General features: G+C 37.2%; 1 protein-coding gene across 1 annotated transcript; it reads right to left on the bottom strand.

Annotated features, from left to right (window-relative positions):
- Positions 1-4,161: 4,161 nt before the first annotated feature.
- LOC139716675 (acyl-CoA-binding protein-like) lies at positions 4,162-22,795 on the bottom strand. Its single transcript, XM_071628205.1, has 4 exons — positions 22,790-22,795; positions 8,395-8,512; positions 7,233-7,295; positions 4,162-4,423 (listed from the first exon to the last, which is right to left on the bottom strand). The coding sequence occupies exons 1-4, from the start codon at positions 22,793-22,795 to the stop codon at positions 4,347-4,349; spliced, it is 264 nt and encodes an 87-aa protein (XP_071484306.1). The 3' UTR covers positions 4,162-4,346.
- Positions 22,796-24,986: the final 2,191 nt, after the last annotated feature.

Here is a 24,986-nt window from a genome sequence, read left to right as displayed (position 1 = left end):
AATGGCTGAGATATCAAAAAAAAGTGATAACAATAAAAGGCGACAGGCCACGCCTTTTCTTAGGATCTCTTTGTTTCCCCTTGTTTTTGGATATCTCAGCCATTTCAAAACCTATTTTCATCAAATAAACTTTCGATACCCCTTAGAATTGCATGCTCTTTGACATCTCATAGAGTGGTTTCTGAATATCTCGCAAAACGTTAAAAGCTAAATCCTCACCTCAACCAGAACTGTACACACCCTTTAAAGTCCATGTGCTCGGTCATGCATGACAATAATCAACATAATTAGGTATCACTGGAAAGAGGAAGAGTTCCTCTTCCTAACAATGAAGGTTGCGCTCTTCATAGCTGACAATTATGAAATGGTAGCCCAAAAATGTTGGATTACCTTTTTTTGATACGCTCTGTATAATCCTCATCATCGTAATGGTATTCGAATATACATTGTACGTGTAGTAAGTCATATGTATACAGTAGCACGATCTCTGAAACTGAAAAATACAAAGGCAATTCATACAGCAACGTATGCGACTCACAAAGAGCTTGTGAGGACAAAAAAAAAAATATATTAATCTCTTTGTCGACTCATCACTAGATGGCTCTGTTCCACTGTTTCGTTATACCGCCCTCAAGCATTCATAGATTTGTATGTAAAGACACCTGCATTACTTTTGGTTCGAGCGGGTGACCATTGAACGAATACATATTTATGTATTACCGAAATGTCTTGCAAGGGCACAAAATTACCCCCATCCCCACCGACACTCTTCCGAATCATAGGGAGTCCATGTATTGAACATCACATGTAATGTAATGTGTCTTTCTGGAATTTTAAACTTGTGCAATAAACCTTATTGTTCCGTATGTCATGGTGTTGTTGATGAGATTTGAATATTGTGTGGCAGTTTTGTTTAAGAGCACTGTTTAGACTTTGCCATGGTTGATCTCATTTACTGCAATCTCAACATGCTTTAAAATAACTTTAATTCTCTATAATCTCGACATTCACTGCACACCAGGGAGGCTTCATACACACTACAAGGACACTACCCCTGACACTACAGCAGACACTCAAGGACTTTTTTTTTTTAATGCTGATTTGGCAGTCATGACAAAAAACAAACAAACACACAATAGTGCATATATTCTAGCTTTCCATTCAATATTAAATGCATACATACTATCAGTGGTGGATCCAGGGGGAGTGCACCAGGTGTGCGCCCCCTTATTTGTTTGTTAAAACAAAAGAAATAAAAAGAAAGAGAATGGGGGAGGGGTTTTGCGCACCCCTTTATTTTTTTCTTTACGGAATTCCTGCATCCGCCCCTGACTATGAATGAGATAATGCCATGATTCTTTACCTTGGGTTAGATCCTTTTCCATGATCTCATTAGGGCACACTTTTTTATCATTAATTTCACATCGAGTGACACTGACCAATATGTGTACATTTAGTATGAATATGTAGGCCTACAAGATTTTCTTTTCAGCCCCACATAACAAAAACTGCAATTTCAATTTGCCTTTCTTTTCATCTTCCTTTGTTATCTTTAGCATATTATGCAGTGGTAAAATACAACCATTTCAGTTATTCAAGATTTCAAATGTATAAAACAAGCAAAGAATTAAATGCAAATTGGCAACACAAAAATCTTGAAAACTTATGGATTATGATTGGTGGCTTTAATCGAAACTAGAAACAGTGCCCATGACTTGATATTCATATGCAATGACGGGACAAATAAAGATGAATACAGGTAAATGTAAATTCACTGTATCATAAGAGTAATTCTGTTTCAGAAAGATAAATCCACAAAGTCAGCGTGTCAACTTTGTAGTTCATCTTTTATTTTTCTTTTAACTACCTTCACGTGAGTTTGTGTTGCCTCAGTTCTAAGGTCAGTTTACCTGGAATTCTTTCACAATTTACATGACACCATTACACACTTCAATATACACATACAAGAAAAGAAAGAAACAAACAAACAAACAAGAAAAGCATGTTCACATTAAGGCTGTGTGTTTGTTTTTTTTACATTAAAGTTGATTGTGATTATTTTATTCCATCATTCCAATGATACAAAAAAAAAACCCACCTGTCAACGTGTAATATTCCACACACAACAATACGTCATAAAGTGGTACAATACGAATTGCATCAAAACCATTTAACATCATCAATGTACTGCTGCAAGATGTACATTCCGTTTGCAAAAGATTGCAGAGCAATGGACTCCACTTTCAGTACATGAATATCGTATTCTACACTTCTGTCATCCAACAGGTAATCATATAGCGACAAAACATCTGTTCTCTTAGGCATTGACAACTCTATCTCAAAAAGAATACCTGTAATTCATGAACATCAATTTCTGATTGCTCCTTGGGGTACATGTATTGCAACAACCCTTAAGATCACGATGATGGTCCGATGTTGCAGAATTTTACGGGTACATGAAATCTGAACATATTATAACATTGCTCTCTGTGAGTGCTGAAATGGCATTATGCCAATGCAACAGACACAATGAATTACAGTGGAGTTGCAGCTCTCATGTCTGTCACAGGGATGTCTTGCCATTCAGTACATTTGCTATGCAAAGTAATGAGCTATTTAAAGTACAGTAGTGCGCATTGTCCTCTGCTGTATGTACACAGTGTTCCTTCACTTCCCTACTACATAATTATAATCTGATGTACATCGTGACTACGAGGTAGAATGGTGGACACCCTTGCAACATCAGATTGAATCCATACGATGTACTTGCATTCGTTCTACCACAACTAATCCTCTTACAAACAAAGAGATACATGTGTCACGGAATCACATAGGTGGAGTACAGAATACACTTGGCATGCATCCACATATACAATATGCTACAATTCAGTTCTTAGTGATATAAAACAAATTTGGTACAATTTTCCTGTAGGAGTGAGCTGTATGTGGCAAGGGGGGGGGGGGAACATATCAAAATATCGGAATAGATGATGCTTTGAAATTAAAGTCCATTTAAAATGCTATAAAAACACGACACAACGTAAACAAAATTGCCAAACGGGGAGGCCTCACAAACATTCTGTTGCTTCTACACATGTGTTCCTTTGTGATTGAATAGAAGCAGATCCACTCTCAACCAAAGCTGAAGCTTGCTGTGAGGTCTAACTGTACTAGTGACGTAGAGCAGGGCTCGACATCAGTGGTGGCCCGGTGGCCCATGGATACTAAATAAAGGTGTCGGGCCACCATATATATGTTTTGGTGGCCCAATACCATCGGGCAACGAAAATTAAAAACGGATTGTCATTCACGCTCTTATTTCGGGCCAGCAATGGCCTGATCACTAATGACTGGGCCACCAGACAAGAAAGTTGAATGACGAGTCCTGCATACAGGCAGTGGGGTTTAATCATTGCAAAGCATTGCACATGTTTTACTCTCTTGGCCGTCACAAGACCTACAATAGATACAAATTCTGTGCCCATAAATTATTATTTTTTCTTTCCAGCTTGGGTCACTGGGGTCGGGATATGCTCCACAACTGAGTGTTTGTTTGCATTTGAATATGAGTTCAGTGTTTGAGAATTAGGGTTGGTATTCGTAGATGGAGTGAGCCCTGATTTCATTGACCCTTGATGGATTGAGGTTTTGTTTTCCTACAATCTTTAGTTTAAGGCTGACAGTATGATGTCAGTTCAAAGAAACTCTTTCTGTGATAACATAGTCAGCTGTTCAAGTCTATGTAGTTTATTTATTATCTCGATGGCTTGGTACTGCTTAATATTTAATATTGCAGATAATTTGCAACTTCTTGTCACCCTTTTTTTCTTTTTTTTTGTTTTATTTGTTTTTCCAATCATTGCAAATCATTTGTAAATAACGTCTGTGATATGATTCAATAAAACATACAATTAAATAAAAATGTTTTATGCTCTTCCCAGGCTCAAGAGATGAACACAGGGAACATAAAATAGGTAGTTTGGTTTGGAGTGATTCAATTTGTTCCATGCCAGCATTGATGGAATGAAGTGGGAGAAGCATGATCCACAGCAAAAGCTATCACTTTTTTGCATCCTGCCACAAAGTTCTGTGTGAACTCGTCAATGGAAGATCCGGCAAAATTAGCAAGGGGGTAAATTTCAACTGCACGGTGAAAGTACAGAACTCATCCGTTCTGCACGAAGAAGATCAAATGGACTTTGATTTTGTAAGCGCCCATGCGGCACTCTGGTTACTCTTGACAGGATAAAATGGCTTACACTCACTCAGGCATCACTTTCTCTCTCTCAGTCTCTCTCTCTCTTGCTCTTTGCACTTGTCTTCGGAAGAGTGTGCGAACTGTGCAGTTACTTCATTCCGTAGGTTGCCTTCAGCTGCCCTACCAGCTCAATGTAATCTGCCTCAGCTTTGTCTTTTGGGGTGCCTGATAATACAACAGGAGAGAAAGAGAACCAAAAAAACCCCAAACAAACAGGTTGATTATGAATTCAATGTTATTGTGCATTGCAGCACACAAAAAGTTGATATGCTAGTAACTAGATTGCCACTGATTGACAAATTGCCCTACATCGACGTGAATAAATGAATCATGAATTTGAACTACGTAGTAACTAGATCCAGAAGAAATACACAAGATAAAATCTACCAAGAATTTACTTGCGTGAAATATATATTCAAGTGAATATATGTCACTTGAACTGAATTCATGTCAAAAGGAAAACATTATTTGATCCAAATGCATTCATTGTGCCATGCTTCAAACATTAGGTGAAGACATTGCACATGTACATTACAACTAATAGAGATTTCTGAAGAATGATTATTACATTTGAATTCTTGAAGGAAACTGAAACCCACATATAAATGTGGATTGAGTGACAGCAGCAATATCAGTACAGTACAACATATTAGTCAAAGTTTGCAGAGAATCACACAATCAATTTTCAAGTGATGTTATCACTGTATAAGTAGCTTACTATGGTTCATGATGTCATTATGGAAAACAATATATAGAAAATATAACGAAAATCCTGGATATTTTCATTGTTCTAGCAAAATGAAAGAGCACTTGACATACACTGTACCTCTTTCAGAAAGCAGAGGAAATAATATTTCCCTTAACCCTATTCTAACTGGGCTATTTGAGACCAAGTTTTTTTTACTGGGGGGGTGGGGGGGGGGGGGGGGGAGAGGGGGTCAATTTGACCCCCTTCAGATCTCGGCTGCCAATGGCGCGATCGCTGCAAAATTTTGCCAGAACATAGAGCCGGATGTCAACTACAAAATGCATATTTATGCATGAAATCATATGTTTTTGCCCGTAACTTCGTTAGAAAGACTGATGGTTTGCTAAATCTTTGTGTCAAAATTTCTTAAGACACATCGAACAATTTTCTTGCAAAAAAATAATGCAATAAAAATCAATTTCTTTAGCTTTTTGTTTGTTTTGTTAATTTCTTATGTATTTATTGTTTTTTACCTATTATTTTGAATCAATAATCCAATTTTTCTCAAACTTTCACTGATGTGTTCTGCTGATACAATCCACATTTATGTGCGGGATTTGGTTTCCTTGAAATCAAAAAAGCAGGAAATGATTGGCTTAAAGTCCGTCTCTGCGGGAGAGTAAGTCTATATGAAAGGCTATAAAGATATTCATCTGTCACTCCCCAGTGAGCACCTGTACCTTGCCTACGTGTATATCTTCAACGTCTTGGAGGAGACTAACTGAGCATTCAAACATAGGCATGTTCATGGCACTGTCTTGTAAAGAGTTGCTTGGCTGAGAAAACTAGAAAATCACATCCTAGCATAATTATTCACAACGAAATGGCCATGAGTAGTTCGCACTTGAAAATAAGAAGTCATTGGCAGAGTTTGTGGACTAAAATACTCTTTTTCTAAATAACTGTCAAGATTATAATCATATTTAAAAAATGCTGCATTTATTATCATCATTATTGTAAAATTATGGTAAACACATCATAACAAGGATAGCTGGCAATGGGATTGAAATCTCTAAAATTTGGCCATAATGACAGCAGTGTGTATCTGTACGTCTCCAGAACACAAGACCACACTACACAACATTCGCAGTGAAGACTGTAACGCGGGGTATAATGGTGCATGTGGTTACTGCATGTCAAATCATATACATAAAAATTCTGACTTTTCCACTTCGATACCCGGGACTAGTCTTTCACATCGAGAGTGTGACACTGACCAGTTAAAGGAGCCTACGAGAGAATGTCATTATGCTCTCTTGTCTAAAGCAGTTGTGTATATGGGTCTACGGCAATTACCCCCTGGACAATTACCCAAGACCTTTCCCCTTCCCCTGACCCTAACCCTCGTCATTGCCCTGATACGGTGCATATGTACCTGATCATGACCAATGTCACTGTTTTGTCCAGATTTGGAAAAAAAACCCCTTTAAAATCATAACTTTCTTTCTAAGTTTGTACATTCTGTATGAGTGACAAAGCCTCCCCTATCAGAGAAAATTTGAACACAGAGTAAATTTAAAGTTTTCCTTCAAGGTCAAATGTGACCCGCTGCAACAAAAGGATCCGAAAGTCGGGGGAGGACAATTTTCTGAAAATGGGATGACATTATTCCATTACTCTTCTACTTTAATTTCATATATAGCACAGCCCATAAAAGTACTCGGTTGCGGAGATATCAATGATTTCATTAGCGCATGTCAAGTGGTTGAGGAAATCAGTTTCGAGAAAAACGCCTTCAAAGTTTTCCTTTCGACGCTATTATGATCAAAGGGAGGCGAGACAGTTTTCACCACTTGACAATAGAAGGCATGTTCCTAGCGACCTCCAAGATGTTCATTCAAGCTTAGCGCCAGCGGTCTACACATGTCCAATCACTAATTAGGATGCCACGCACTGACCAATAAGATCACTCTCTCGTCGCTAGGGGCGGAGTCTAGCTGCGGCGCTAAATCCAAATCTTCAGACACATTTCTGTGAACTGAAAGTCGGAAAATCATGGCTCAGAAAAACGCTGATTTCTTGCCTTTCCTTTAATCTTTTAGCTTCGAAATTTCGGCAGATGATAGACAAAACATTAGACCACAAAATTATGCCAAAAACAGAAATGCGATTGTTTTGACCAATTTTGATGATGTGACTTAAAACTCAATTTTCTCGACTCAGCTGTCAGCGACTTTAGGATCCTTTTGTTGAAGCGGGTCACATATTATGTTAATGCTTATCTACCTTTCAATTCATTCCATGCAGCCCACTTGGCCTTTCCTTTCATGTCAAACATGCCAGGTTGAGCTGTAAAATAACAATGATGAAAAGCCATACAAATATGAGAATATCTAACAATGATAAAAGCCATAGAAACATGAAAACATAACAAAGATAAAAGTCACAGAAATATGAGAATTAACTATGATAAAAATCCATACAAAGAAATTGAGAGCAAGACAGTCGCCAGAGCAGAAATGTAATCTCCACAGTATGTTGAGATATTATTAGTCAGATCCATTCATGCTCGTAATCATGCCCTTCTAGCACTGTTCATTTCTATGCTTCTGTGTGTGTTCATGAATGTTTGTTGGTGTGCGCAGTATAGGCTTTTACACTGATATTCAGTTCCCATTTGCTCCATATAAAAGTGATAAAAATTTTGCAAGTGTGTATCTAATTTTGAGGAGTTTTCTCAGACAGAAGTCAACAAAGCCAGCAGTAGTTTTCACCTTTGTACAGAGAAGAAACTCATGAGGGCAGTATTGATATAACAAAGCTTGCCAAAATCTGATGCAATATATAATATCCACCTTGCTCTCTCTCTCTCAGATAACACTAATGCACTCAAGTGCTCCACATCACTGAAGATACTGTCCTACATGGGCCTTTTGCACCCAGTACAATGTATTCCCAGCTATCACAGATTGATGCTTCAATTTGGTACAAATAACAACAGTAATAGTAATAGTAATAGTAATAGTAATAGTAATAGTAATAGTAATAGTAATAATAATAGTAATAGTAATAATAGTAGTGGTAGTGGAAGTGGGTGTAGCAGCAGCAGCAGCAGCAATAATAACAACAAACATAATCATAATCATAATACAAGAGACTACAGGCATGATAGCCAATTAGTCACACATTTCAATGTGACCATAACCTGTAGAACTACGCATAGGTGACGTTCATCGTAAAGGGCTGTTTGTAAATCACTACATCTTAGTATTTCTGGGAGCACCCTTACAAACGTAACTCACTCCTTTACAATCACTCTTATGTACAGGACTGTCCTCAAAAGCACGTTTATAGCACATATGAGGTAATCTCAGTAAATGTGACTCGGTACCTCTGACATCATGGGGGGGGGGGGGGGGGGGCCTGGCTTGCATAAAGAGCTCAATACCTGTATTACAGTCTCCGACAGTGGCTTGTTTGTAGAGACTGTAAACTTTGAGAAGTTCGTCATTTGACGGCGAGGATTTTAGATTCTTCACCTCTTCAGCAGCCTTGTTGAATGCTTCCTATATGCACATCAAAGAAAAAAAAAATCAACATACTGTATAATCTTCAAATTGGCAAATAGATAATCAGTTCATTAATGTATTTCTAAGAAATATGTCTGCATTGTCACCAAAGAACGATATGGAGGCTAAAACAAAAAGAAAACAAAAGCCAGACTTGGAAATTTTTCAAGACGTACAAATTAGGGGATCCATTTAATTTGTGATCGGGAGCGATTTGCCATATAATTTATGGGTGCTTTTTGTTATACCAAAGGTTCGTTATTCCGAAGGTTCGTTAATCCGAAACACACAAATTCCCTAAACCTAGAGGTTTGTTAATCTGAAAATGAAAAAGGGTTCGTTCATCCGAACATTTGTGGCACTATTCTGAAGGTTCGTTACTCCGGAGATTCATTAATCTGAAAATGATATTCGGAATAACGAACCTTCGGAATAACGAATCTTCGGACTAAAGAGCATTCGGAATAACCAGACCTGTAACCCAATTTATGAGATGTTCATCACAGGACAGATATTTGAACTTGGCAATTTGCAGACAATAAGCTGCAGGTTCTGCCCATACACAATGAGTATTGCACAAAAATCTTGCTCAATCGAAGCCTTAGCTTCAATTGCAATCTACAGTTTATACATAATCCTAACATGCTATGCTAATACATAAAAGGTATTTACAAATGCCTTAAGTATCAAAGCTACAACTTATTGAAATCTGGGAGAAATATGCCTAAAGGATAAGTAAGCTGCTGCTCAATTAATAAAGTTATGTCTATTGGCACTTTAAAGGACAAGTTCACCTTCATAAACATAAGGATTGAGAAAATGCAACAATATTAGTAGAACACATTAGTGAAAGTTTGAGGAAAATTGGACAATCAATGCAAAAGTTATGAATTTTTTAAATTTTTGTGTTGGAACCGCTGGATGAGGAGACTACTACAGCTTGTGAGTCATATGCGTACAACAGTATTAAGACAAGAGACCCGCGGGTCTAGCGCTCACCTGAGTATCGCAAGTTCACCTTTCACGCAGTCACTAATCTAAATTATTCACAGCTCTACCAAAATTTGACCAGGCATTCTCAAGTAGAAGATGAAAATGTACAATAAGGGCCCAATTTTTTTAAGATTCCTTAATTTGGGGGGATGGGGCCCCCTGGGGCCCTCTGGGTGGGGCATGGTGCCCATTTTGATAAATTGAGATCCTGAACACCTAGGGATGCTACCTGCCAAGTTTGACAAAAATCCATCATGAGGTTTTCAGGAAGAAGATGAAAATGTACAATTCAGGCCCCCATTTGGACCCTTCCAACCACCACCCACCCCCCCCCCCCCCCACCCAAGAGGGGCACCCCTGGATCTCCTATGAACAAACTTGAACCTACAGTCATTAATGTACTCACTCATAGTATTACCTCAGCTCTATATATAACTTCTGATTCTAGAGAAGATTTATAAAGATTCCTTCATTTGGGGATTTGGGACCCCTGGGGGCCCCCTGGGTGGGGCATGGTGCCCATTTTAACAAATTGAGATCCTAACCCCCTAGGGATGCTACCTGCCAAGTTTGGTGAAAATAGGTCATGGGGTTCTCAAGAAGATAAAAATGTACAATTTAGGCCCCATTAGGACCCCTCCTCACCCCCTCCCTCCCCTGGGTCCCAAGGGGGCACCCCTGATTCTGCCATGAACAAACTTGAAACTACAGTCATCAATGTACTAACTCATAGTATTAACTTAGCTCTATCACTTCTGGTTCTAGAGAAGAAGATTTTTGCGGATATTCCTTAATTTTGGGGGGTTTGGGCCCCCTGGGGGCCCCCTGGGTGGGGCATGGTGCCCATTTTCACAAATTGATTTCCTAACCCCCTAGGGATGCTACCTGCCAAGTTTGGTGAAAATGGGTCATGGGGTTCTCAAGAAGACGATGAAAATGTACAATTTAGGCCCCATTAGAACCCTTCCCCACCCCCCTCCCCTGGGTCCCAAGGGGGGCACCCCTGATTCTGCCATGAACAAACTTGAAACTACAGTCATCAATGTACTAACTCATAGTATTAACTTAGCTCTATCACTTCTGGTTCTAGAGAAGAAGATTTTTACAGATTCCTTAATTTTGGGGGGTTTGGGGCCCCCTGGGGGCCCCATGGGTGGGGCATGGTGCCCATTTTAACAAATTGAGTTCCTAACCCCCTAGGGATGCTACCTGCCAAGTTTGATGAAAATCGGTCTTGGGGTTTTCAAGAAGAAGATGAAAATGTAAAAAGTTTACGCACGACGCACGACGGACGACGGACGACGGACGACGGACGACGGACGACGCACGACGCACGACGGACGCTGGACGAAGGGCAATCGCAATAGCTCACTTGAGCCTTTGGCTCAGGTGAGCTAAAAATGTAAAAGAAAATTCAACATATTTTCACTTTTTTCGCATAATAAAAGAGCACTTGACTTGCCTCTTTCTAAAGGCAGGGGGAATAATATTACGCATAACATTTGTCGGTAACGAGTCAGGGGAATGTGTACTTTTTTCAAAAGATGGAATTTTGTGAAATTCTCTTTATATTTTCCTTATATTGTTGTACGCATGTGACATCTAAGTTATTCATACACTGCAGTAGTCTTCTCATCCAGCGGGTACTGCACAAAAACTTCAAAAATTCATAACTTTTGAACGGATTGTCTGATTTTCCTCAAACTTTCAATGATGTGTTCTACTAATATTGCTACATTCTCTCAATCCTTATGTTTATGAAGGTGAACTTGTCCTTTTAAAAAAATTGGACTGCCATGGAGATAGCACGTAAAACAGTCAAAGTTGATTTTGTCCACTTAAATCAAATTTTCTTAAGTAATGATGTCATCAAATTGAAAAACGGTTGCTTTAGCTTTGATAGAGAATTGAATAAGCTTTGACACTAGAAATCGGGCTGATAATTAGTTTAAAATATGAGATAAAATGCTTTAATTAGTGATACTTGTACATTTGATGATGCCATCATGTAAAATGCTCAAATCTAATATGGTTAAAGGGTGTGTGCAGTTCTATTTGAGGTGAGGATTTAGCTTCTAACGTTTTGCGAGATATTCAGAAACCACTCTACGAGATGTCAAAGAGCATGCATTTCTAAGGGGTATTAAAAGTTTATTTGATGAAAATCGGTTTTGAAATGGCGGAGATATCCAGAAACAAGGTGAAACAAAGAGATCCTAATAAAAGGCGTGGCCTGTCGCCTTTTATTATTATCACTTTTTGGGATATCTCAGCCATTTGAAAACCAATTTTCATCAAATAAACATTGAATCCTTCATAAAATTACATGCTCTTTCATATTTCAAAAGAGGTTTCTCCTTATCTCACTGAGGAATGTTATAAACCTGAATCCCCACCTCAACCAGTACTGTACATTCCCTTTAAACTTCCATTGATGTTTTGACAGTAGGGGCATCATCAAATGAAGAAACTGTTTTGAAGGGACTGTACAGTACTGGTCAAGGTGGGGATTCATGTTTTGAACATTCCTAAGTGAGGTAATGAGAAAGAGCATGTAATTTTAAGAAGGATTCAACGTTTATATGATGAAAATTGGCTTTTTAAATGGCCGAGATATCCAAAAAAGTGATGATAATAAAAGGCGACAGGCCACGCCTTTTATTAAGATCTCTTTGTTTCACCTTGTTTTTGGATATCTCGGCCATTTCAGAACCGATTTTCATCAAATTGCATGCTCTTTGACATCTCACAGGGTGGTTTCTGAATATCTTGCAACATGTAAAAAAGCTAAGTTGGCTTTGATTGAGAATATAAGCTACAACATACATCTGTACTGGAATCAATAATAAGTGAAATTTGCTTCAATAGATTTGACATTTGACAGAAAAAATAATTATAGCAACCCCAGCTCATGACACATATAACATGTACTGGTACGCATACATGTTGTTAGTGCTATAGGGTCAGTTTCACAGTAAAGGGTGTAACTTTGATGTGGCAAGGGTCAAAAATTAAAGTTGTGTTTCCATATCTATCTTTGTCTTTATTTTATATAGGAATGTCTATATTTTCAATATTTTGTCATTCCAGAGCTTAATTCTTAGGCTAAATATGAAAAATGAAGTGACTATTATGGAATTTTAGATAAATTTAGGTTTTGGTCACCAACAGCAACCAAATGAAGATAAATGGTTGATGTAATGCAACTTTTCATTTGCTGTGAACATATATTTGAAATATCAAAACACTTTTCCCCCAGCAGATATTCGCTCTTGCAATTATTTGGATGTGAACTTCAAATTCCAAGGTAAAAATGATACCTGATAAACTATTTTTAAGTTAAAAGAATGTTCTAGAAGCAAGAGCCACTCTAAACATAGCCCTAAATTATCTCTTGGTAACAAACATTTATCAACCCAAATCCCAAAGAAATTGGATTATTTTTGACAAAGTTAAAGTTTTCAGACTTGTGAGTTTCGGAGGCTTCAGTTAACAAACTAGTGTGTTTCGAAGGCTTCAAAACTGCTAACACAAAGTTCTAGTCCTGTATTCACTTAAAATAATAAAACTACAGTAAGCAACTATCACTACATGCTAGAATAACAATAGGGCATCAATAAAATGTAAATAACAGTATACAGATGTACATTTTATGGCAGTGCATAATGTTTACCCTTTATACAAATTGTACTTATTATTGTAAGGAAATTGGCCTCCACAAAAGTGAATAACAAACTGTGTACACTTTGAGCAATGCTCAGTTCGAATTTATGACATTACATGAGGCAATATGATTCTAAAGGAAACTGCAACAATAGCAATAAAAGTACACTGATGAGGAACATTTTTTTTTTTTTTTGCGGCTTAAAGTTAGCAGCAACGCATGTTTCGGAGGCTTCATCATGACTGTTAACATGCAAAAATGGTCCATTTTAAGGTGATACGAAGTACATTAATGCAGCTGATTGTTTCCAAATAACTAACAATGTTGTAACACGTAAAATAGTATTTATTTGTATGCAGAAAAAAGACTTTCCAACATATATGTTAAGAGACAAAGAAAATATTTAAATCTTTTTGCTCAGTTGTATACATGCACTGTATTTGCATATCCATGACTTTGGCAATGCAGAAGATGATTAGGCTACACACATGTACAGCTGTATGCATTTGTCAAACTTTTCATCATAATGCAGTGAGAATTACTTTCAATGAGTTAGAACTGTAGCTATAGACTTAATGCAAAGATTATGTTTGCTTGCTTTATAAGTGCAGTTTGTGGGATGTATATTGACATAAACCACCCATCATAATTGTTTTATATACATGTGAAATCAATTTCAACTGTTGATGAGAAAGGGATAGAAAATAGACTATGTGATGGCATGATGGTTAGATTACAACATAGCACTGTAAAATATAGAAAGGGGAAAAAAGGCTTATAAACATTCTTTTGCATATGGACCATGCCTGATATCCCCTACTATAGCTATCAAATGCAGTGATCATGGTCATTGAACAGCAATCTTAAACACTGATCAGCCATTCCATGTAAGGGTCATCATCAAACTGTCATCATCAAAATGGAGTTGGAATAATCAATATATTGGTGATATTATCATGGAGCTCAATAGAAATTGAAATGGTCAAGATCCCATTCATCTTTTTGAATCGCCTGTTGAAAAGATAACTGTACATACCCTACCCATGACTGTGTATGAATTTGAATTTAAAAAAAAAATGTTCACCAAATGTATAGTTCCCTATAATATATGATAGTTAGAATTTTACTTTCTTTTTCTGTGGTATACAAGTCACCCCTGTTTCATATCATTTTATTTTTTATTTTTTTAATTCTTCAAAGGCTTCTTTTTTATAGTTATTTATAAAATTTCAGTTTGTGTGACTCCTGTGACAGCTAGGAGGCCTGTTTTTGAAGGTACGCATTGAGAAATTGCCAACAGAACTTTTACTGTTTCTAAAAATGACAACCTTTTTAGCAAAAAATTAAAAAGCAGCAAATGTGTTTAAATATCTAAGTTTGTTAGAAACCCACAAGTTTGTTTTAAATAGTATATAAACCCACAGACTACAGTTTTAACCCTTTGAATTTTAAAATAGTTAGGGGCTTGTAACTTTTTCCAGAAAAGCCAGGACTAAACAGATTATAAAGATTTCAATCATTTCAATATTGTTCTTCATGAACATAACTTCTCCAGTCACCCACCCATGTAAACTACATGTACCCCATGGCAACAGGCTATTTATAAGTAGAGGTCTATATGTCATTTATAAACAATCCTATCCCAACCATTACTGTCCATTTACTGCACCGAGAACTACATCCGCAAACATGTCATAGAGTCTCACACATGTTTGCGAAGAGATGTTTCGTAACACAAGTTACATTTTGTTTAATCAAAAATAGTCAAGTGGTCACTGCCAGCATAATAAAGTATGGAAAATAGGGTATAGTATCAGGATTGTGTTGCACATAGCATGCATCAAATCTGACATACAGATTGACATGAAAACCTGTCTGAATGAAGTAATCAAATGTCAAAATTCCAAAACAGTACCCTGTGATCCAAGTCACACCACAGAAATTATAATCTGCAAGATGTTAGCTATTTTCAAATCCAATCACAAATTTATTGATTAATTACTTTCCTCCAAATAAGTATTGGAAATGAAAGCCAAAGAACTTGTTAAGAAATGGAAAGCTGAAAAAGTCGAGATTTTAGTATGGCAAAAACAAATGTTGTGTGAGTAACAATGGAATGGATTTGTCAATGGGTTATAAATGGACATGTAAAAGATTGTGTTTCGAAACTACAATGTATTACACTCAGATGATAGTAAGTCGAAAGTGTAAAAATCCAAAAAGTATATTCCACCATTCGCTCTTGATCATGCATAAAAGATACAACCTTAAATTCAAAAGTAATATATTTCTTAGTTAAGTGTATGCTTCCCTCTTGAATAACCATCTATTAAAGTCCTTGAATCTTCAGGACAGAAATAGTGTTCAGTTCTTTTAAAAAGTGTATTTAACACTAAATAATCAAGTAATTGTTTGGTCTTCATTAACAAAGTCTAACCAGTCAAAAGAGTGATACAAATATGGTCACAACACTTCAACTTCTCTCAAGAGTAAAAATGAGAACTATCCAACTTAAGAACATTGATGTATCCACAACTACTTGCTTTGTTGCACTACTGTTGCATGATGTGGGCATGCACGCAAGCTGGAAGTCACTTTCATTACTCACCATATCTAGCCTGTTCCACTGTTTCAAAAGGAAACCTACAAAATAAATGCTTTTCATACATTTAAATAACTATCTACACCTTGCTTGAGGAATCATTAAGTCTCATTCAGTCCAAACAGTTATTTGATAGACTTAGAATTACAAAATTGTAGTCAAAACATTCCATTTACATGCTGTTAACATAAAATGAAGCCTCCAAAACATCTGGAAAATTAATTTGGTATGCCGTATGTTTTTATGAAAATCATGTATGTTATGTAGAAAGTGATGGGTAAATTGTGTCTTTTTTGGTTGATATACACTGTTTAAATACATTTGTGGGGCAACATCCTCATCTGCCAACATTTTATTGCTGAATGAGAAGGTGAGTTTTGTGTGACACGTCTGCACTGTTTAAGAAAAATAGGTAAATCGTATAGTAAATCTATATTGGTGAGTAAACAAAGCCGCCAGAAAACTGAATGTGATTAAATATCTTTAGATATGTCATAAGCGATCATTGGGTGGGTGAACAGAAAATCACAAAAATGCAGTGTTAACATCCTTTTGAAGCCTCCGAAACCACTTTTTCTCTATAAAGTGTATTAGCTCAAAAAATTATTGCAGTATCATAATGTTTTTATTATTTTTGTAGTCTGTCCATATCTGTTGATGATTTCATGGCATAATTTGGGGCAGACACTCAAAGAATTTATCAGAAATGTCAAATTAGATGTTTTTGCTGTTTCGGAGGCTTCAATGCGTCTCGGAGGCTTCACGTGTTAACGGAAAATTTGTATTGTCTCCTATTTTCAGAGAGTTTGGCGGATCTTAACTATTTTTGGTCTATTAGGTTAGGGCCCCATATCCTATATTTTGACATATAGATTAGGTCGCTTCTCTTATTTATATTCATATTATTTGACTAAACACTTTGTTTCGGAGGCTTCAAAACTGCTAACGGAAATTTCACTTGATGGAATAAAATTATCACAAAATTTCAAATAGCCCTAGAATCAAGTAAACTTCGATGTAAGTCTAAAGTTTAGCTGTACCTTACTATTTTCAGCATAAAAGAAAGTAACCAAAACACATCCAGTGATCATTACTGTCCATCAAAGTTTGTAAACAATTGTTAACGGAAAATGAAGCCTCCGAAACCTCAAATTTGAAGTCACAGTATTCTAAAACAAAGGGCCAGATACAAACCAAACTAATTTGGTCATTTCAATTGACCATACAACTATGCTTTTAACATAAAAAATTAGATCTCTGCAGTTGCTGTAGAAAATTATTAACATTTCAAAAATGTTATATAAATTTCAATGCAACAAAATAGTCATTTTCAGGGTACATATGTGACTGTCAAAACAAAATGCATCAATACCTGGACCTGATTATGCTATACCCAAGGTGGCTACTCATAAGGTGACTCACATGGGAAAAAATCTTTGAGATCTGTAAATCTATGTGTTCAGGGTGGGCCAAAAGGCTAAAAATTGGAAGTTACACCCTTTACCGTGAAACTGACCATAGGTGTCAAGAGCTATTAGAGCTTGAGCTTTTTATGGAGATAATCAATCATACACAAAATTTGTACAAAAGAAAAAAGAAAGAAAGAAATACACAGAAATAAAGAATTCATACAGAAACAGGGTATTGGTGAAAACTAACCTTATAAATTACCTTATTGTAATGTACACATCTTCACGAACTTGTGGTTTACATGAACAAGGCTTTGTAATAGCAAGTGTTCAAGTATACAAATCATGCCCTACAGCTGTGTGCTGTGCTGCTGTACACTTTTTAAAGTCTCTCGTTTTCTAAGAGCTATTGTGATCTTATAAACCCTCTGTTGGTATTCTCTTAAATTTCTTTTACTGGCCTACCAAGCTGCAAATACACCCTTGGACCAGGGAGGTGGGAAGAGACCTCCCTGCTTGGACCATCTCAATGAAACTGTATCTGATCTTGCCCCCTGGATCCTGGCACCTTGCAGTTTATAGGTGATTATAAAAAAACATGATATATTCACCGAATGCTGGTACACTACATGATAACAAAGGCACATCATCTGTGCAGGCAGCATTACAGACCTGTGTGCTTCTGGAATAGAAATTGGTGCAAAGCACTTGAAGGGAAAGACAAATTTGTAAAACATTCTGAGAATTTGTGGTGTTCAAACTAAAAGTATTTCTTCATTTCGTCTGATTATCAACACATTCTGCCACTACCTTAAAGGACAAGTTCACCTTCATAAACATAAAGATTGAGAGAATGCAACAATATTAGTAGAACACATCAGTGAAAGTTTGAGGAAAATTGGACAATCGATGCAAAAGTTATGAATTTTTTTAATTTTTGTGTTGGAACCGCTGGATGAGGAGACTACTACAGCTTGTGAGTAATATGCGTACAACAGTATAAAGAAAATGTAAAGAAAATTCAACATATTTTCATTTTTTTCGCATAATAAAAGAGCACTTGACTTGCCTCTTTCTAAAGGCAGGGGGAATATATTTACCCATAACATTTGTCGGTAACAAGTCGGACGAATGTGTACTTTTTTCAAAAGATGGAATTTTGTGAAATTCTCTTTATATTTTCCTTATATTGTTGTACGCATGTGACATCTAAGTTATTCACACACTGCAGTAGTCTTCTCATCCAGCTGTTACTGCACAAAAACTTCAAAAATTCATAACTTTTGAACGGATTGTCCGATTTTCCTCAAACTTTCAATGATGTGTTCTACTAATATTGCTACATTCTCTCAATCCTTATGTTTATGAAGGTGAACCTGTCCTTTAATAGAGATCAGGAAAAAAGGTACCTTCAAACCAAGCCTTGCTTCACACAATGAAGAGTTGCATGACATTAGGCCTAGATACTGTACTATATGAGTCATATCTACAAGAAATTGGTGTAATAGACCCTCCTCAACCTTTTGTGCTTTTGAGTGTAATTAAAGGCTACTGCAATCTCTTTTAAGTAAACATTTTTGAACTCTTATAACAAGTTGCATGAGCAATCTTTAATCGATATCTTTATCATAGGCTTAAAACCAAACATTATCAGGTCACTTGTTAATCATTAACAATGTACAATACACACTCAGGTGGAATGAATCAGGGATCAAAGATGATTAAAAAGAACACAATGATTGAATAGTGTGAACATTTGTAATAACAGTCTAGACAAAAATACTAAGCTCATGATCCTCTATCTTTTTTTTTTTTTTTTTTTTTTTTGCTTTCCAGCAAGAGAAAACAAAACACTGCACATGATTGTACATGTAGGTACCGGAAAGTAATAAAAAATATCTACACTTGGATTTTGTGATAAAAAAGGTGTTGGCAGACATCACTGAATTTTGTCTCAAAGAACTAATGTAGTTTTGCAACATCATACATTTTTAGACACTGAGAGAAATTCATCTTTTTGGTAGATCTTCAGATCAGTTTAATATTAGAAAGTAGACTGCAAAAATCCATCACACAGGGGTTTCTTGCAGAACCAAGAATGAAATGCTGTATTGCACCTTCATGCAAGGGGGGGGGGGGGGGGGGGGTGTACACAACATTAGCCAAATTTCAAGTCTTGTGTACCTACCAGCATAGATCTTATCCAGCTACCCTCAATACCAGCAGGTTACACCAAAAAATTAGGGACTGGGTGACATTAAAAAATCCAAAATGTGTCGGGCGATCTCTTGCTTTCACAAGTGTGTTGGTCTATCTATTTCCAAAGGCATCATCTTTGCACTTTCAGCTTGACATGGTATGTCTTGTAAACATATATGGAATATGGGGGGGGGGGGGAGGGGGAGGCGAGTAAATCATGTCTCAGTAGTAAATATTAGGTCTTGCTCCTCTACCATCTCGTCCATAATGTATTTTGCTAACCCAGCATTAACCAAAGCAATTTACTTAAAAAGCTTTACATTCTCCAACACATTAGTCATTTGTGCATTGCAGCATAAATGATACAGAGAACTATTTCTTCAGATCAGTTATACTGAATATAACATTTTCAACTACTGCACACTTTATAACAATTATTTTCATGTGACAGTGATTTTAGATGAGAAAAAAAAAGATAAAAACAGGCAAATTCATGAAGTGGTAAGTCTTGGTATTTGTTGCATTCTCTCTTTTCAGTTACTCTCACTAGATTTCAACTACAATGTAAACTAAAACAAATTCTCTTTTTGGTAGTACAACTGTGTGCTAAATTTATGGGATACTTTAGAGGGAAATACAACGTATTACATGTGGCTGTATCATTACAAATTAGGGATCAATTAATTGTTCAATCAATCAGCATTTTAGAGAACATACATTGTAGCTCTATTACATGTTTAATACAAAACTTCATATCATGCATTGGAAAATTTGCTATTGAAAGAGTAGTAGTTCAGTTGTACTACAGTGTACTCTGTTTTAAAGTACTTTGTGGGATATAGTGCAGGTGTAAAAGTACTGTGCAACATGCACAAGGGAATGGCAAATATTATACTTCTGCACACTTCTATTTGCACTAGGAGAGCACATTTGTCATGCAAATCTGTCTCAGCTTGGTTGCATAGAACCACATCCTAAGCTTCTTTCTTAACCTCCCTTCCTTGGTTCACACCTCCCCCCCCCCCCCCCCAATTGTGAGGGAACATAATGGAGGTTAACATTGTTCTGTGGCTGAGCAAACCCACACTGCACAGCATCCTAGGTATCAGTATTACATGTTTCTAGATTCATGATGGTCTTGGAGAAAGAGGGGGTTGTTAGTAGCCTCAGCAAATATTGGAGCAACAACATTTGCTTCTCCATCAAACTGCCGTGTTTCAGCTCAGCCCTCAATGAGTTCTCTCATTATTGTTATCTCCCTTTTCTTTTTCTTTTTCTTTTTTTTTTCTAATTGAAACTGGGAGAACCCAACTGATAATTTGGGACTTTCTAGCACCAGAATCTTACTCTCAGTGGCATTAGCTTCTACTTTTGGGATTATCACTGCTGTTACAGTCACAGCCATAAAAAAAAAAAAAAAAAAAAAAGCTGACCACGCTACCAATAGGACTGAATATAAAAGTCTGGCTCTTCTCTGATTTATAGCTGGGTGAAAGTGTCCACTTGATTCACTGCACTAGACTGCTATACATTGCTGTAAGACACAATTACATTTCTCTTTGTAATACATTCAGCATATTGCTGTTGTTTATTAAGTTTTTTTCAAATATCCAGCAGACACAGCATATCATATTGCATCATGTTGCTGAGTGAGCCCTGTCCTCATAATTTCAAGCACTACAACTTCAATAGATCAGATACAAATGACCAAGTCTACAATTTGTTTACTTTCAAGACAATATTTTCACAAAAATCATAATTAGTATCTCTACTCTCATTTCTGCATGTTGATTGGGATACAATGTAGATGTACATCAAATAACCTCACTTGTGAACATTCATGGGCTCCAGAACTCGTTTTAGATTGGGCTACAGTAAAGCAAGAAATATTTGCGGCATGAAACTTTCCCGAAATGGAGCAGACGGCATTTAGAATTCGCAGCATGACTTTTTTTGCAAATTGCCACTGGCCTTCAGTGCATACAATGTAAGAACTTTCGCATACACATTTGGGAAAAGGTGGGGCCTACATGTACGATCTGTCTGTAACAGGAGAGTGGCTTGTCCTATACCACATTGATTAATAGATGTCTATTAGTCTATCAAAATCTGAAAAAAAAAATCAAACAAAAATTGGGGGGGGGGGGGATGAAATACCATACTCAGGGAACAGCTAGGCCCCACTATTGCCTCCACCTTGTCTGTTCTAGTATTTATTCTAATAATTTCCGCAGCATAACATCTTTTGTCCTTCCTTCTTTCCCTTTTCCCCCCTTTGTTCTTTCTTTTCTTTCTCCCTTTTATTCTCAGAAAGATTTCCTTTCAGAATGCCCCAAACCACCCGAACTTAACACCAGCTGGTTAGTAGTATAGGCCTACAGCCCGAACGCTTTGGCTGGTCGCAGTTAGGTGCGGTACCATAGTTATGGGTAAACTCCGCCTAGTGGGTAAAGTTGGCCCCCAGCACGCGCAGTACAACTACTTGTAATGCGCGCGCTGGGAGCCGACTTTACCCACTAGGCCGAGTTTACCCATAACTACGGTATACCCAGTCATTGGGTGTCCGGACAGGTTGTGGGACCGGACGCGTACCGTCAAGTGCGTCTGGTTCGACAATGACGCGCCTACATAAACAGTTATTTGTCTGTGAGGAGCTGTGCGTAAATGCGTATTCAAAGTAAAATAAGCAAGTCAGTACGCGAGAGTCTTAAGTGTCCGGACACCCAACCCCCATCATTCCTACTCTCTCTAATTAGTTTTCTAATGGGAAGCAGGTAACTCCAAGAGGAGGCATATAACGCATCCAGCACGAGTAAGGGGGGGGGGGGGGGCAACACGGGGAGGGGGGGCACTTTTGACTGCTAGATTATAGATATCTACACCGCATTAACCGCGCCGTACCACCCTACTGGGGCGCTCAAACTCTTTGTAATACTGTAACGTTACACATGTTCGTTCGGGCTGGTCAGTGGTCGCAAGGTCCGGATGTTTTTTAACATGGGGCCCATAATAATAATAATAGGCCTAGATCTGAAGACACAAAGTCATGCGTTGACTGAGAAAAATTGATTTTAACTCCAATTCTATGAATTTCTAGTTAGACTAAATGAGTACCTACAGAGTAAAACTTTGTCCCACTCCGAGCAATGATCGCCCACACACGAGCCACATGTGCAGGCAAGTACAGTAGTCCACGCCCACCACCGCGCCGACGCCCTTTCCCCCGCCCGCCCAGGCAGCATGTTCAATGCCAGGTCCGTACCATTGCGATCAACGTTACCTCTGCCGCTCTGGCTCTAACCACTAGAGCTCTCGTCTCGCAACAAAACCTCATTCGGATTGCTTCCTTTCAACGCTCAAACTTTCATCGCAACGCATTCATGGCAGTCGAGTACTATAATACTTACCGACATTTTTGTGATCTTTATGAAGGTGAATTTAACAGCTCAAAAAAATTGTGAGGGATACGGTGTTTCTCGGACGGACTAGGCCTGTGATGAACTACTGCACAATAGTTATTCTTCATCGATCTAGTACTAGCTAGCTGTATAGTAGCTAGCTCGATGGATGGTTGATCGAAAGAACAAAAACGCGTAGGAATCGATCGAATACGTTACAGTACTAGTACAGTACTTTATTCAAACCCGGAACCACAAGGAGGGTGGGAGCAGGGAGGTGGGAAGGATGAGAAAATGCTGGGACAGGTCCGTGGGGTTGGGAGGGGGGTGGTAGAAAGAATGGTGGGAGTACTGGTTACAACCACTGGGTGGGAGTGACAATTAAAATGCATATCTATACATTGTAATTGTATGTGTCAAGCTATTTTTTTTTTTTTTTTTAATACAGAATCTATTGTTTAATTGCTGAGAGTGCAGCTGGATTCAATTTCATGATTATAGATTAGGTAAGGCCTAATGCTGATTTGTGTTGATTCTGGTACCAAGTGGTATGTATTTTGATTTCTCATGTATTTGAATTCAATATGGAGTCAATAGAAAAATGACAACAAAATCATTGAAGCAAATAAGTGCAATCACTGATCTCTGTGTAAAATATCTTTGCAAGGGCTTGTTGTTGTTGTTGAGTTCATTTGGCATTTAGGAATAGAAAATAGGAACATTTGTGTTCAATCTTTATCCTTAAAGAATTAAATTCCAAAGAAATCATTTTCTTACTTTTTTATCATCATTAGTATAAATAATCAAAAATTATAATGTATGCAAAGTCGTACATTAAGGACTTGATTCAGTCTTCTTTTTCCAGACTTAGGAAGAAAAAAAAATGCTTTGCACAAAAATGACTCATTCTTACCTATTACATTTTGATGACAGCTATGCCCATGTTTAAAGATTGCAAACATCATACAGGGAAAATTTTGAAAAGAAAGTGTCATAACTGTGAACAAAGTATCTTTTTTAATCCTACAAGAGCTCCTTACATTTATATTTCTTTAAAGTACATGTATGTATAGATTTTCATTCATAAATTCAAATTCATAACTTACAATACCCCTAGCTCTCAAAGGGCTTATTTCTTGTGACATACAATACTTATAAGGGCAGATGAATATCAAATTTTATGTCTTGTGAATACATGATGAAAAGAAAAGAGACCACCAGCACAACCTTAATATGTTAAACTTAAAGGGATGGTATAGTATACAAATAATGAATGTTTATGAGTGCAATGGACAAAATATTTCATGAGGTGAAAGATGAAATGATCCATATTCAACAAGGCGCAGCCGAGTTGAATATGGCTCAAGCATTTCATCTTTCATCAAATGAAATATTCTGTCCATTGCAAGAATGGAAAACATTTATTATTTGTTTTATATAACGCTTAAAATAGATCCTTGTCATTTGATGCTTTATTAATTTAGAAACAAGAAAGAATCTGAGATCGCGAGTGCTCACTGAGCGCTTTACTATATATAGCGTGCTGTCGCATACACACGCTGCAAACGCAAGTGCGTTTAACACACCTAGTGTGCTGGTGAGCATGCAATAGAGAAAATCGTATGGATCCAAACTTTCTAGGTAAAGGGAGCCACAATTGCACGGATGATGACGTCATAGTGAAATGGGCCGAATGATAATGTTAAACAACCAATCAAATGACAATGATCTCTTCAGACGTTATATAATTTTCATTAAGACCTCACTTCAGGTTTCTAACATTTTTGGGTGAAAGAATGAGAAAAATTTATGAAATATGAGAGTGCATGTAATTCCAAGAGGAATTCAATGCTTATTTGATGAAAATTGGCTTTGAAATGGCTGCGAGATACCCAAAACAGAGCAATCCTAATAAAAGGTACATGGGACCCACCTTTCATTGCAATTGCTTTGTTTTACTTTGTTTTTGGATGTCTCAGCCATTCCAATACTGATTTTCATCAAATAGACTTTGAATTCCTCCTAGAATGGTATGCTCTTGTATCTCACAAGTGGTTTCTTGAGATCTCTCAAAAAGTTCAAGTCCAATCCTCATCTCCACCAATACTATACCATCCCTTTAATTCATCTCATGTTGGGTTCTGTCTGTAGTTTTGGAACTCAAAGGACAAGTCCACCTTCATATACATAAGGATTGAGAGAATGC

This window comes from Diadema antillarum, unplaced genomic scaffold, assembly GCF_040938485.1.
Source record: "Diadema antillarum isolate AM-2024a unplaced genomic scaffold, OU_Dant_1.0 scf00000069, whole genome shotgun sequence".
In the NCBI taxonomy this organism is placed as follows: Eukaryota; Metazoa; Echinodermata; class Echinoidea; order Diadematoida; family Diadematidae; genus Diadema; species Diadema antillarum.
Note: the sequence above shows the minus strand (reverse complement) of the source record. Positions and strands in the feature narration are given on the sequence as shown.